Source organism: Ips typographus, linkage group LG3 (assembly GCF_016097725.1).
Source record: "Ips typographus isolate SLU linkage group LG3, UJ_Ityp_2.0, whole genome shotgun sequence".
NCBI classification, from domain to species: Eukaryota; Metazoa; Arthropoda; class Insecta; order Coleoptera; family Curculionidae; genus Ips; species Ips typographus.
The window spans coordinates 17908690-17923232 of NC_138424.1; the positions used below are offsets into that span (position 1 = coordinate 17908690).

General features: G+C 35.1%; 1 protein-coding gene across 3 annotated transcripts in view; it reads right to left on the bottom strand.

Annotated features, from left to right (window-relative positions):
* Positions 1-14543, bottom strand: part of pigs (GAS2-like protein pickled eggs) — a 148156-nt gene that overhangs the window by 2912 nt on the left and 130701 nt on the right. For all 3 annotated transcript variants that reach the window (XM_081974859.1, XM_081974858.1, XM_081974860.1), the window contains 5 exons: positions 13117-13308; positions 10407-10578; positions 7568-7748; positions 7312-7509; positions 4441-4796 (listed from right to left, as the gene is read on the bottom strand). In XM_081974859.1, coding sequence (XP_081830985.1) covers positions 4441-4796; positions 7312-7509; positions 7568-7748; positions 10407-10578; positions 13117-13308 — 1099 coding nt within the window. The remainder of the gene's footprint in view (positions 1-4440; positions 4797-7311; positions 7510-7567; positions 7749-10406; positions 10579-13116; positions 13309-14543) is intronic.

The window sequence follows — 14543 nt, forward strand, 5'->3', positions numbered from 1 at the left end:
ACTGGCTACACAGCAAATATCAGGGCCGTAACCTCCAGATTTCAGAAATACTGACTGAAATTGCGTTTTCTGACTTTCCTTCATTTTCAATGGTATTTATCACAATTTGAGTAAAGTAAGAGTTGTTTTTGGTAAAAATGCAGTACGGACCTAGATTTTAAAGCAGACTTACTGGCTGCGCAGCAAATTTCAGGGCCGTAACCTCCAGATTTTACAAATACTGACTGAAATTGCATTTTCTGACTTTCCTTCATTTTCAATGGTATTTGAGTAAAGTAAGAGTTATTTTTGGTAAAATTGCAGTACGGCCCTAGATTTTAAAGTAAACTTACTGTCTACACAGAAAATTTCAGCTCTGTAATCTCCAGATTTCAGAAATACTGACTGAAATTGCATTTTCTGACTTTCCTTCATTTTCAATATTATTTATCACAATTTGAGTAAAGTAAGAGTTACTTTTGGTAAAATTGCAGTACGGCTCTAGATTTTAAAGTAAACTTACTGGCTACACTGCAAATTTCAGGGCCGAATCCTCCAGATTTCAGAAATACTGACTGAAATTGCGTTTTCTGACTTTCCTTCATTTTCAATGGTATTTGAGTAAAGTAAGCGTTGTTTTTGGTAAAAATGCAGTAAGGCCCTAGATTTTAAAGTAAACTTACTGGCTACACAGCAAATTTCAGCTCTGTAACCTCCAGATTTCAGAAATACTGACTGAAATTGCGTTTTCTGACTTTCCTATATTTTCAATGGTATTTATCACAATTTGAGTAAAGTAAGAGTTGTTTTTGGTTAAAATGCAGTAAGGCCCTAGATTTTAAAGTAAACTTACTGGCTACACAGCAAATTTCAGTGCCGTATCCTCCAGATTTCAGAAATACTGACTGAAATTGCGTTTTCTGACTTTCCTATATTTTCAATGGTATTTATCACAATTTGAGTAAAGTAAGAGTTGTTTTTGGTTAAAATGCAGTAAGGCCCTAGATTTTAAAGTAAACTTACTGGCTACACAGCATATTTCAGGGCTGTAACCTCCATATTTCAGAAATACTGACTGAAATTGCGTTTTCTGACTTTCCTATATTTTCAATGGTATTTATCACAATTTGAGTAAAGTAAGAGTTGTTTTTGGTTAAAATGCAGTAAGGCCCTAGATTTTAAAGTAAACTTACTGGCTACACAGCAAATTTCAGCTCTGTAACCTCCAGATTTCAGAAATACTGACTGAAATTGCGTTTTCTGACTTTCCTATATTTTCAATGGTATTTATCACAATTTGAGTAAAGTAAGAGTTGTTTTTGGTTAAAATGCAGTAAGGCCCTAGATTTTAAAGTAAACTTACTGGCTACACAGCAAATTTCAGTGCCGTATCCTCCAGATTTCAGAAATACTGACTGAAATTGCGTTTTCTGACTTTCCTATATTTTCAATGGTATTTATCACAATTTGAGTAAAGTAAGAGTTGTTTTTGGTTAAAATGCAGTAAGGCCCTAGATTTTAAAGTAAACTTACTGGCTACACAGCATATTTCAGGGCTGTAACCTCCATATTTCAGAAATACTGACTGAAATTGCGTTTTCTGACTTTCCTTCATTTTCAATGGTATTTGAGTAAAGTAAGCGTTGTTTTTGGTAAAAATGCAGTAAGGCCCTAGATTTTAAAGTAAACTTACTGGCTACACAGCAAATTTCAGCTATGTAACCTCCATATTTCAGAAATACTGACTGAAATTGCGTTTTCTGACTTTCCTTCATTTTCAATGGTATTTGAGTAAAGTAAGAGTGGTTTTTGGTAAAAATGCAGTAAGGCCCTAGATTTTAAAGTAAACTTACTGGCTACACAGCAAATTTCAGGGCCGTATCCTCCAGATTTCAGAAATACTAACTGAAATTACGTTTTCTGACTTTCCTTCATTTTCTATGGAATTTATCACAATTTGAGTAAAGTAAGAGTTGTTTTTGTGTAGTTGTAAGTAAACTTACTGGCTGCGCAGAAAATTTCAGGGCCGTAACCTCCAGATTTCAGAAATACTGAGTGAAATTGCGTTTTCTGACTTTTCTTCATTTTCAATGGTATTTGAGTAAAGTAAGAGTTGTTTTTAGTAAAAATGCAGAGTAAGGCCCTAAATTTTAAATAAACTTATTGGCTACACAGCAAATTTCAGCTCTGTAACTTCCAGATTTCAGAAATACTGAGTGAAATTGCGTTTTCTGACTTTTCTTCATTATCAATGGTATTTGAGTAAAGTAAGAGTGGTTTTTGGTAAAAATGCAGTAAGGCCCTAGATTTTAAAGTAAACTTACTGGCTACACAGCAAATTTCAGGGCCGTATCCTCCAGATTTCAGAAATACTAACTGAAATTACGTTTTCTGACTTTCCTTCATTTTCTATGGAATTTATCACAATTTGAGTAAAGTAAGAGTTGTTTTTGTGTAGTTGTAAGTAAACTTACTGGCTGCGCAGAAAATTTCAGGGCCGTAACCTCCAGATTTCAGAAATACTGAGTGAAATTGCGTTTTCTGACTTTTCTTCATTTTCAATGGTATTTGAGTAAAGTAAGAGTTGTTTTTAGTAAAAATGCAGAGTAAGGCCCTAAATTTTAAATAAACTTATTGGCTACACAGCAAATTTCAGCTCTGTAACTTCCAGATTTCAGAAATACTGAGTGAAATTGCGTTTTCTGACTTTTCTTCATTATCAATGGTATTTGAGTAAAGTAAGAGTTGTTTTTGGTAAAAATGCAGTAAGGCCCTAGATTTTAAAGTAAACTTATTGGCTACACAGCAAATTTCAGCTCTGTAACCTCAAGATTTCAGAAATACTGACTGAAATTGCGTTTTCTGACTTTCCTTCATTTTCAATGGAATTTATCACAATTTGAGTAAAGTAAGAGTTGTTTTTGGTAAAAATGCAGTACGGACCTAGATTTTAAAGCAGACTTACTGGCTGCGCAGCAAATTTCAGGGCCGTAACCTCCAGATTTCACAAATACTGACTGAAATTGCGTTTTCTGACTTTCCTTCATTTTCAATGGTATTTATCACAATTTGAGTAAAGTAAGAGTTGTTTTTGGTAAAAATGCAGTACGGACCTAGATTTTAAAGTAAACTTACTGGCTACACAGCAAATTTCAGCTCTGTAACCTCCAGATTTCAGAAATACTGACTGAAATAGCGTTTTCTTAATTTCCTTAATTTTCAATGGTATTTGAGTAAAATAAGAGTTATTTTTGGTAAAATTGCAGTACGGTCCTAGATTTTAAAGTAAACTTACTGGCTACACAGCAAATTTCAGGGTCGTAACCTCCAGATTTCAGAAATACTGACTGAAATTGCGTTTTATGACTTTCCTTTATTTTCAATGGTATTTATCACAATTTGAGTAAAGTAAGAGTTGGTTTTGGTAAAAATTCAGTACGGCCCTAGATTTTAAAGTAAACTTACTGGCTACACAGGAAATTGCAGGGCCGTAACCACCAGATTTCAGAAATACTGACTGAAATTGCATATACTAGTACCTAAACTTCTAAAAAATTGTTTGGTGCCTTTTAAGTGAGTTTTCTGTATTTTCAATAACTATTCAGTACATTTCTGGATTTTAAGGTATTTTACAGTCTGCACAGAAAATTTCAGGGTCGAAACCTCCAGATTTCCGAATTGGAGTCCTTATCAAAATACAAGAAACCACTTTGTTACCTCATTAAATACATTTTGTTCTTCTTTGTTCAACTTTCTTCACTTTCAAATGATCATTTAAATTATAGTTATTAAACTGGTTAAACAAAACATAACTAGTACCACTTCTGTACCTACAGGCAATAACCTACGAGTTTTGGTCAAATAACTTTAGAACATCATTTCCAGACATCTACACTAACCCATTCGTTAAAATGTAAGTTGTAAACACTTTACAAAACAGATAATTTTTGGTTTTCGTTAGTGATTTATTAAGCAGCGAAATCATTGAAACTACTTATGGAATAGTTTCAGTAAGTGCTTACAACCTGCATTGCTAGAATAATCGCACATCACACAGTTGAACAGGAATTTGCCATCTCATGATTAGTAAGCATCAAATTATGAAACGATTAGAAGAAAAATGGACTATTTCTTGGAATAGATGGCTAATCCCTATTTAATTTAGCACAAAACACTATCATGCATTAAAGAGGGTGGTAAATGGCTCCATCACAAAAACACTTCAAACACGACATCAAAACACACTGTGGATAAGTAACAGAAAAAGTACTTTATCACTTGTTTTAAAAGCTAAGAAGTACGTTTCCTGTTTTAACCAGCAAACAACCATCACCGTACTTGTGTGGGTTTAAATGTCAGATGGGTCCCGGATCTTTGCAGTTTAGTAGGCTATGCAGAGAATTTCAGAGTTATCTTCATAACCAACACCATACTCAAAAACAAAAAACTATAAAAGTTTACCTGTAGGGCTATAGTTTCATCATCGTTAGCTTTCTTAACGGCATTGAGCAGATCCTGCTTGAATCGACTGTGCGTAGGAGACGAGTTGGCAGAAGCTGAAACTCTGCGCTCACCCAGCGCTGAAACGCTCCTTCTTCCAGTGGTATTCCTTTGAAATGGTGAGACGTAGGTGTCGGTGGTCAAACTGGTTCTGGTCGATCTGGGTCTTCCGTTCCACGTGTTGATTTTGCTGTTGTCTGTCTTTTTGGGTGCTGGCGGTGCTGGTTTTTTCGTACCCACTTTGTCTGTACTGCTGGTACGTCTTAGTTGAGGTCTGCAGTCTTCCGGTTTGGGAGAACGTCTGACTGGACTAGAACCTGAAAAAGTTGAGTTGTAGTCTTTATTTCTGTTTTGTTCATCGTTAAAAATGTTAGATTTTATTTGTAGTAACACAGTATTCTACTTAGGTCCAAAAAATAACAGATTTTGTGTGTTTTTTTATTTTTTAATAGTTTTTTTATTTTTTTTAATTATTTTGCTTTACTTTGATGTATTTTTAGTTTAGTTATTTTTTATTAGTTTATTTTTAATATTCAGTTTGCCGTAAATTGTCAAATAATGGAGTATTTAGGTCAAAGCATCAGGTGTCACAAAAGATACGCCCTCTAGCGGCCAAACGGTGTGATCAATTAACTCATGTGGGAATATTTTTGGAAAGCTTGAAGTCTGCTCTATCTTTTGTTTTCTATGATATTTTGACGTAACTTGTCAAATAAGGAAGTAATTTAGGGTCAAAACAGCGAGTGTCATAAAATATGTGATTTTATGGTGAAGAAATTTTGACGCCCTCTAGCGGCCAAACGCTGTGATCAATCAACTCATGTGGAGATATTTTTGGAAAGCTTGAAATCTGCTCTATCTTTTGTTTTCTATGATATTTTGACGTAACTTGTCAAATTAGGGAGTAATTTAGGGTCAAAGTATCGTGGGTCAAAAATATGTGATTTTATGGTGAAGGAACTGTGACAAAAAACAAAAAAGGAACTTTGAAAAGCTTAAAATCTGCTCTATCTTTTGTTTTCTATGACATTTTGACGTAACTTGTCAAATAAGGAAGTAATTTAGGGTCAAAACAGCGAGTGTCATAAAATATGTGATTTTATGGTGAAGAAAGTTTGACGCCCTCTAGCGGCCAAACGGTGTGATCAATCCACTCATGTGGGGATATTTTTGGAAAGCTTGAAATCTGCTCTATCTTTTGTTTTCTATGATATTTTGACGTAACTTGTCAAATAAGGGAGTAATTTAGGGTCAAAGCATCGTGTGTCAAAAAATATGTGCTTTTATGGTGAAGGAACTTTGACACCCTCTAGCGACTAAACGGTGTGATCAATCAGGTTATTCTATACTTAATACATTATGAATTCCATGTTAAATCTTAAAACAGTCAAGTGACCATTTGTACCATAAAATGAGTCACGTGATTTAAAGTTTAAAACTGAAAAACGGTCACGTGGCCTTTCAAATAAGGTTGCCGTAAATTGTCAAATAACGGAGTATTTAGGTCAAAGCAGCGGGTGTCACAAAATATGTGATTTTATGGTGAAGAAATTTTGACGCCCTCTAGCGGCCAAACGGTGTGATCAATCAACTCATGTGGGGATATTTTTGGAAAGCTTGAAGTCTGCTCTATCTTTTGTTTTCGATTAAATTTTGACGTCACTTGTCAAATAAGGAAGTAATTTAGGGTCAAAGCATCGTGTGTCAAAAAATATGTGATTTTATGGTGAAGGAAGTTTGACGCCCTCTAGCGGCCAAACGGTGTGATCAATCAACTCATAGGTGGATATTTTTGGAAAGCTTGAAATCTGCTCTATCGTTTGTTTTCTATGATATTTTGACGTAACTTGTCAAATAAGGGAGTAATTTAGGGTCAAAACAGCGAGTGTCATAAAATATGTGATTTTATGGTGAAGGAACTTTGACAAAAAACAAAACAGGAACTTTGAAAAGCTTGAAATCTGCTCTATCTTTTGTTTTCTATGACATTTTGACTTAACTTGTCAAATAAGGGAGTAATTTAGGGTCAAAACAGTGAGTGTCACAAAATATGTGATTTTATGGTGAAGAAATGTTGACGCTCTCTAGCGGCTAAACGGTGTGATTAATCAACTCATGTGGGGATATTTTTGGAAAGCTTGAAGTCTGCTCTATCTTTTTGTTTTCTATGATATTTTGACGTAACTTGTCAAATAAGGGAGTAATTTAGGGTCAAAACAGCGAGTGTCAAAAAATATGTGATTCTATGGTGAAGGAACTTTGTAAACAGTAAAAAGAGTCACGTGACTCTTCAAATAATATTTTTGACATCTAAAACAGGCACGTTATCTTTAGGATTCCGGTCAAATCGTCGTATCTTAAAAAATTTCAATTCAAACTGAAAAACAAGCACGTGATAACATTTTGACAATTAAAACTGTCATGTGACATTATAAAATCCATTTTTATCTTAAAAGAGTCACGTGATAATCAGAATCCGTTTTGAAGTTACAAAAGAGTCACGTGGACTAAAAAAATTAAATTTGATTACTGAAAATCGTCAGGTGACCCTTTAAACAATATGACGTGACCATTTGTACATTATAAGTAGTCACGTCCTCTTCAAATAATATTTTGACATCTAAAACAGTCACGTGACCTTTAGAATTTCGTTTTGACGTTAAAATAATTGAAAATTGTTACGTGGCCATTTGGACTGTAGGTCATTTGGATGATGGTTTCCCCATCATCAAACTAAAACTAACTAAAGAAAAATTTTAACTTCACAAAAATGTGAATGATGTACAATATGTTCATAGTTTAGCAACACCCAACGTCACTAAACCGACTTACCCAAATTTTGACTAGGTCTCTGGTTATTTATGAGACATTTCTCCTCATCATCTTCAACGGGAGACTGCGGAACTGAGCGAGACGGTTCAGGAGTTTTCCTGGTGAATTTTAGTTCTCCATCGTAAATCCTCTGAGAGAAATTGGTTTTACGCAGGCCCATATCGTTAAGTTCGTCTTCAGTGTAGATTTTTTGATTTTCTACATTTAAAAACAAATTGCACGTTTCTTACTTTGGTCTTACCTTGGTCTGACTTACCGTTTTCTTCAATATCTTCGCCAGAGTTCTGACTGTACACCGAAGATCGCTTTTTGTTTTTGTCCTGCGTTAATCCCATACTTCTGTAACCTTCGTCGGACATTTGGGAGGATGTGTCGCTGTGATTGTCGCTGTTTTGCGCCTCGCTGTTCACTTGAAGAACAGCTTCAGATTTCATTACCTGTTTTAGAAAGAAATATTTTAATTTAACCTAAAAAATATGTCTAAGGGTCAATTTAAAGGCATCTTAAGCTAGATTCTCATGTGACTGTTACATTTTGCACATGATCTGTTACAGTCTTAGCTTAGATGAACCGTATGGTGTCCTTAACTACGTTGGTGCAATTTGCCATAAAAGACTTAAAAGCTCATACTAATCAAAGCAGGGATTTACAAAGTTCATCTTTGATAAACTTTAAAACATGGATGGAAGAGAGAACCTTTAAATGCCAATGCTTCTGACAAATTTGGAGAAAAACCGCTTGCCAGAACGGATATGACTTCATTAAATAGTTGACCATGTGACCACTTGTGTACATGTCTTCTTCTTCTTAGAATGCCTATCCGTTCCGGATGTTGGCTAACATAAGTTGCCTATTCAAACTTGGTTAACAGCAACGCAGAATAGCTGAGTGGTTCAACCACCCCATTCTTACATTTTTCAACCTCTATACTCTCTTTCTGCCCACTCCTGTTGCTCCATATACCTTGCCTTGGAGGATCTTCTGCAAAAAAGATCCAGATATTGTAGCTTCGAGTCTTAACTGTATTCCCATCCTTCTCAGCACTTCCGTACTGGTTATTCTCTCTGTCCAAGGTATTCGTTGGATTTTCTGGTGGAAAATGCTGTTCTGGATTATTCAATACGCGTTCTGATTTCCACAGAATGGTTCCAGTTTTCATTTCTGTTTGTGCCCAAAGTATATGTACATATTGACTTTTTCTAAAGGAGTTTCGTTTACCAAATAAAATACCGCAAGTGTTTTGGTTTTTATACCGATTATCCAGATTATTTCCAGACCATGTCGACTGTATGATGTAACACTGTCCTTTAGGGGTTGTAATCATCTGCATACCTTATGTTATTCAGTATCGTGCTTCATTTAGCAGAATTCTAGCTTCAATACCTTGCAGGGCTTCTCTGAAGATATATTCTGAGTACAGATTGAAGGGCGAAAAGGGCCTTAAGGCCTACTCGCCGCACCTTTTAGGGTCCCCTTGCATTATTACTACTACTACTACTACTAAGCCACCAGAACCAATACTAGCACCCTGCAGCAAATGAGCAGACATTGCACTTATTGTTCATGTTTTCATTGTTCAAAACTACAATCACTTACTGACGATACCATGACATTGTTCTACAGATGGAGACTAACGCCCCACGCAACTAAAAAACTTCTTCTTCTTCTTTGCATCCACTACTGGACATGGTCCTCCCCTTACTGCTTCCATTCGGATCGGTTCATTGTCATCCATTTCCTTCCCTATCTCTTTTATATCGTCGATCCATCGTTTCTGTGGAGGACCGGCACTTCTTTTATGTTGCCTTGGACGCCACTGTACTATACGTCTTGTCCATCTGTCATGGTCTTGTAGTGCCGCATGCCCCACCCAACCCCATTTCTGACTATAACATCGTTGACTTTGGTTCTTTTTGTAATTTCCTCGTTCTGTATATGATCCCTTAGGCTTACCCTCAACATAGTTCCTTCGAGTGCTCGTTGTGTTGTTCTTAGTCTATTCGCGCTTTTAACTGTGAGAGTCATTGTTTCCATACCATAAGACTGGTAAAACACATGTGCTGAAAACCTTATTTTTTAGGTTGATAGGAAGTGTTGGATTTCTTAATAATGTTCCCAATTTTCCTACAGCAGCCTATGCTAGTCGTCCTTGTTTGATTTTCTTTACCCAGTGTTATGGTGTGTCCTAAATATATGTCTTCGTTGACTTCCTCTATTTGTTGTCCTTCTAAGTGTACGTCGCCGAGATCTGGAGTCAACAGTTTGGTTTTACCAATGTTCATGTTTAAACCAATTTTTCCCGACTCTCTCTTTAAGTCTGCCAACATTTCGATAAGTTCTTCCTTCGTATTGCTGAGTAAAACTGTGTCGTCGGCGAAGCGTAAATTGCTCAGATATCTACCATCCACGTGCAGGCTCTTTTTGTCCCAAACTAGTCTTCTGAATACGTCCTCCAATGCAAGGGTAAATAACTTAGGGGATATTGTGTCTCCTTGTCAGACTTCTCTGTTAATTGGTTGCTACATCTTCTTGCACTTTAACTGTGATGGTCACCTCTTTGTAGATGTTTTTCAGTAGATTAGTGTACCTTGAGTCTATTCGAGCATTATTAACCAACTTCTCTACGAACATGACCAAAACATCTGACAACAAGACCAACTAGATAATCCGGATACCTCATTTCCGCATCCACCCTGTTGGAGCACTTTAAATAAAATGAATTTTTTTTTCTCTATAATTTGTATATATTGATTATATATAATGTAACATGAATATAAATATGAAACGTGTAAAATCATAGGCAGAAAAACCAAATTAGGTTCCCCCAACCAAACTTTTTTCTTATAAAAATAAAGATTGATGTATATGGATCCATGGCATTTTGTCAATCAGCCTTTCCCAGCACATGTCGTTACTAAGTTTTTTTTCCATTTCTGTCGATAGTATTGGTTTTTAAGGTTCTCCTTCCATACTGTTGATTTCATAAAGGAAAATTATAAACTTTAATACCTGCAGGTATAAGAAACTATAAATCAACTCCTCCTTAACTAACTACAAACTAAAGTAATCTAAAAAGACAGAAACTTCATACCAACCTTATTTTCTACAGGTATCTGCATGCTGGCAATATGTTTCGATTTGGGCGATGTGGGAATGAAGGGCAAACTGTGAGGGCCGGAATTCTTCGTCATGTGTTGTGGACTTTTGTTGTTCGTTGACAATTTGGTGTGGTGAGTGGATGTGAAATTCGGCGTGGGACTTCTTGACCTGTGTTAATTGATTGAAGTTGCAATACAAATCTGTGCTATTAACCAATTAGCAGCTTGTACTTGTACACCAAAAACTATTGAAGATAACTAGAGTCCGGATTAAAAAGCACTAAAGTCGTGAAAAAAAACGCTTAAAAAGCTAAATTATTTTCTTCAAAAAAGCATGAAAATCTGTAAAAAAGCACCCAACTCTTTCAGAGATGCACATTTTTTTTGTTCAACTATTAGAAATTTTTTGAAGATTTCAAATTGCTTTAGAAGCATACGGAAGATTTTAGACTGTTTTGAAAACTTTCAAAAGCTTTTTGAACTACTTGAGAGCATTTGGAAGGTTTTTGGACTGTTTAGACAGCATATTGAAGGTTCTGGAATGCTTTAGAAGCATTTGGAATCTCTTACACGGTTCACAACATTTTTTGGAAGCTTCTAAACTGCTTTAATATCTTCTGGGAGCTTCTAGACTAGTTGAAAAGCCTTTGGAATCTTTTAGACTGTTCTAAGTGATTTTGAAAGCTTCTAGACTGTTTTGAAAGACTTCTGACCGCTTTAGAAGCATTTTGGAGTTTCTGTAGGGTTTTGAAATCTTTTTAGACTACTTTAGGAGCATTGACGATTCTGGACTGCTTTTAAGACAAGTGAATTTGAATTTTTGGAAGTTTTGAAACTGCTTTAGAAGCATACGGAAACTTTTAGACTGCCTTGAAATTTTTTAAGAGCTTCTAGACTAGTTAAAGATTATTTGGAAGCTTTTAGGGTGTTTAAAAAGCTTTTGGAAGCTTCTAGACTGTTTTGAAAGACTTTCAACTGCTTTAGAAGCATTTTTGAGTTTCTGTAGTGTTTTTAAATCTTTTTATACTACTTTAGGAGCATTGAAGATTCTGGACTGCTTTTAAGACATGTGAATTTGAATTTTTGGAAGCTTTTAAACTGCTTTAGAAGCATACGAAAGCTTTTAGACTGCCTTGAAATTTTTTGAGAGCTTCTAGACTAGTTGAAGATTATTTGGAAGCCTTTAAGGTGTTCTAAAAGCTTTTGGAAGCTTCTAGACTGTTTTGAACGACTTCCGACTGCTTTAGAAGCATTTCGGAGTTTCTGTAGTGTTTTGAAATCTTTTTAGACTACTTTAGGAGCATTGAAGATTCTGGACTGCTTTTAAGAGAAGTGAATTTGAATTTTTGGAAGCTTTGAAACTGCTTTAGAAGCATACGAAGGCTTTTATACTTCCTTGAAATTTTTTGAGAGCTTCTAGACTAGTTAAAGATTATTTGGAAGCTATTAGAGTGTTCTAAAAGCTTTTGGAAGCTTCTAGACTGTTTTGGAATGTTTTAGAAGGCTTGAGAAATATTTTGGAGTTTCTGTAGTGTTTTAAAACATTTTTAGACTACTTTAGGAGCATTTGGAAGGTGTTTGGGCAGTTTAAAGATCCTTGAAGCTTCTGGACTGCCTTTAAGACATTTGAAACCTTGTCTACGGTTTTAGAAACTTTTGGAAGCTTTGAAACTGCTTTAGAAGCATACGGAAGCTTTTAGACTGCCATGACATTTTTTAAGAGCCTTTAGACTAGTTGAAGATTATTTGGAAGCCTTTAACGTGTTTTAAAAGCTTTTGGAATCTTCTAGACTGTTTTGAAAGACTTCCGACTGCTTTAGAAGCATTTTGGAGCTTCTGTAGTGTTTTGAAACCTTTTTAGACTACTTTAGGAGCATTTAGAAGCTTTTAGACTGCCTTGAAATTTTTTGAGAGTTTCTAGACTAGTTGAAGATTATTTGGAAGCCTTTAGGGTGTTCTAAAAGATTTTGGAAGCTTCTAGACTGTTTTGGAAGGCTTTAGACATATTTAGGAGTTTCTGTAGTGTTTCAAAACCTTTTCAGACTACTTTAGGAGCATTTGGATGGTTTTTGGGCATTTTAAAGAGCCTTGAAGGTTCTGATTTGCCTTTAGGATATTTGAAACCTTGTCGAGGGTTATAGAAACTTTTGGAAGCTGTTAAACTGCTTTAGAAGCTTTTGAGAGTTTCTAGATAAATTGAAAAGCATTTGGAAGCTTTTAGACTGTTTTAAAAGCTTTTAGAAGCTTCTAGGCTGCTTTGTAAGCTCTGCAAGGCATTTTAGAAGTTTTATAGTGTTTTGGAATGTTTTTACATTTTTTAGACCTCTTCAAGAGTATTTGGAAATTTTTTGGTCAGTTTAAATTTGTAAATTGATACTTCTACATTTTGCAACATGTTTTTGTCGTTCAGAAGCCATCAATATAGCAATTTTTTGTCAAAACAATTTTTAGTTTAGTTTATTTTTAAAAACTTGAAAAGCTTGTTTTGTAAAATACTAGTTAAACCATACAAAAATAGCAATAAATAAGCACAAAACGAAGAAAAAGGCATCAACAAAATTTTGTCAAATTTTTGCATAAATCGTTTACATTAGATGTCAAAGGTTGGTTGCTTTTATTTATTACAAAAAGCAAAATTTCTACAAATCCGGACTCTAACTAATCAATTCCTGTCTTGGATTTGACTAAGTCAAAAATGAAATCTTACCGATTTTGTGGTGGAGGTGCTAAGCTTTTCCTGGGGAAGTTCGGACTGACCGATCTTCGTGAATCTGTTTGCATGTAAGAGGGCGATTTGGACCTGGATCTGTTCAAAGCGTTCATCGGAGGTCCCAGACTGTTTGGTCCACTCGAAACTCCATTTATGGTTGGCGGTAGCGATGCAGGTGACGTTGCCATTCTGTTCAATTTTTTCAAAGTTAAATGGGAAAAACGACATAATTGTGTAAACAGCACACGCCCATTTTAAGCCGTTTGCAATATGTCGCCTGTTTCGAAAGAGTGAAAAATGTTAAATCGTTTAAGCTTCCGACAAATATTTAATTATCACGCGTCTAATAAGCACCTCGGTTTGTTTACTTTGGGTTTCTCTTCTTGTTATCTATATTTGTTTCCTAAAAGGTGTAGGACGACATCAACAATTACATTCTAGCTCTAATAAATTGCAAATTCCGCTCTCAATCTGGATTAGAGATTTTGGTATTTATTAATCTTTATTAATTAGCTGGTTCAAATTCCTTCTTAATGACCGTAAACCTAAATATGTCACGTTGTGATTGATATAAGCACGGACAATACTTGTTCCATCATAAAACAAGCCTTTTACGACTTCACGGCTATAAAAGTGCAAATTATCTCACTTATTGTGGTTTTTAACTAAAATATGTTTGATTCAGGGCGGTTTAACGACTTTCTAAACAAATATCCGCATAACAAAACCTATTATAAATCAATACACACATTCTAGACAATATTTGTTTTAAGAAAGATATTTCTCATTACGTTTCTCGAGACTTGTGGACCAAAATATAAGTTATGTATTTTATTTGTCTTACAGAATCATGTTTACCTGTATTCTGCCTAAATCATTTTACCATTTATGAGCCGTTTTACAAAAAAAAATAATAAAACGTGATGATTTGATTTTAAAAAATCACTTCCAAATTGTATGTGGAATTTTTGTTTTTCTACTCGGGTGCAGTAAAGTGCACTCATTGAAAGTCTCATTTTTCGGTTTTTTGCTTATATCTCGGAAACTATGTGTCCTACCGATACGACCTGAAAGCTGCTTAAATTTGCTACAAGTTTTATTCCGTCAAGTTTTTTGATATCTTGTAATGTTTTTGAGATATCCGCTCTTGAAAGTGTTTAATTTAGAAAAATTTTTTTCTTTACATTATCGCTCTTTTTGACCGGATAACTCTTAAACTTTTTTTTTCTCTGACGTTTTTCCAATTTTCCGGAAAACGGAAAAAGATATTTTAATTTGAAAAGCAGGAAAAAGTTTCACATAAAATTCTCTAAAACTTTCCCCATTTAACCCACCCTGTAGCTCTTACTGTTACCGAGATTTCAATACATGTAGAAACAATTTGGGACACACACTGTATATTCTGAAACTGAACGTCAACAGTA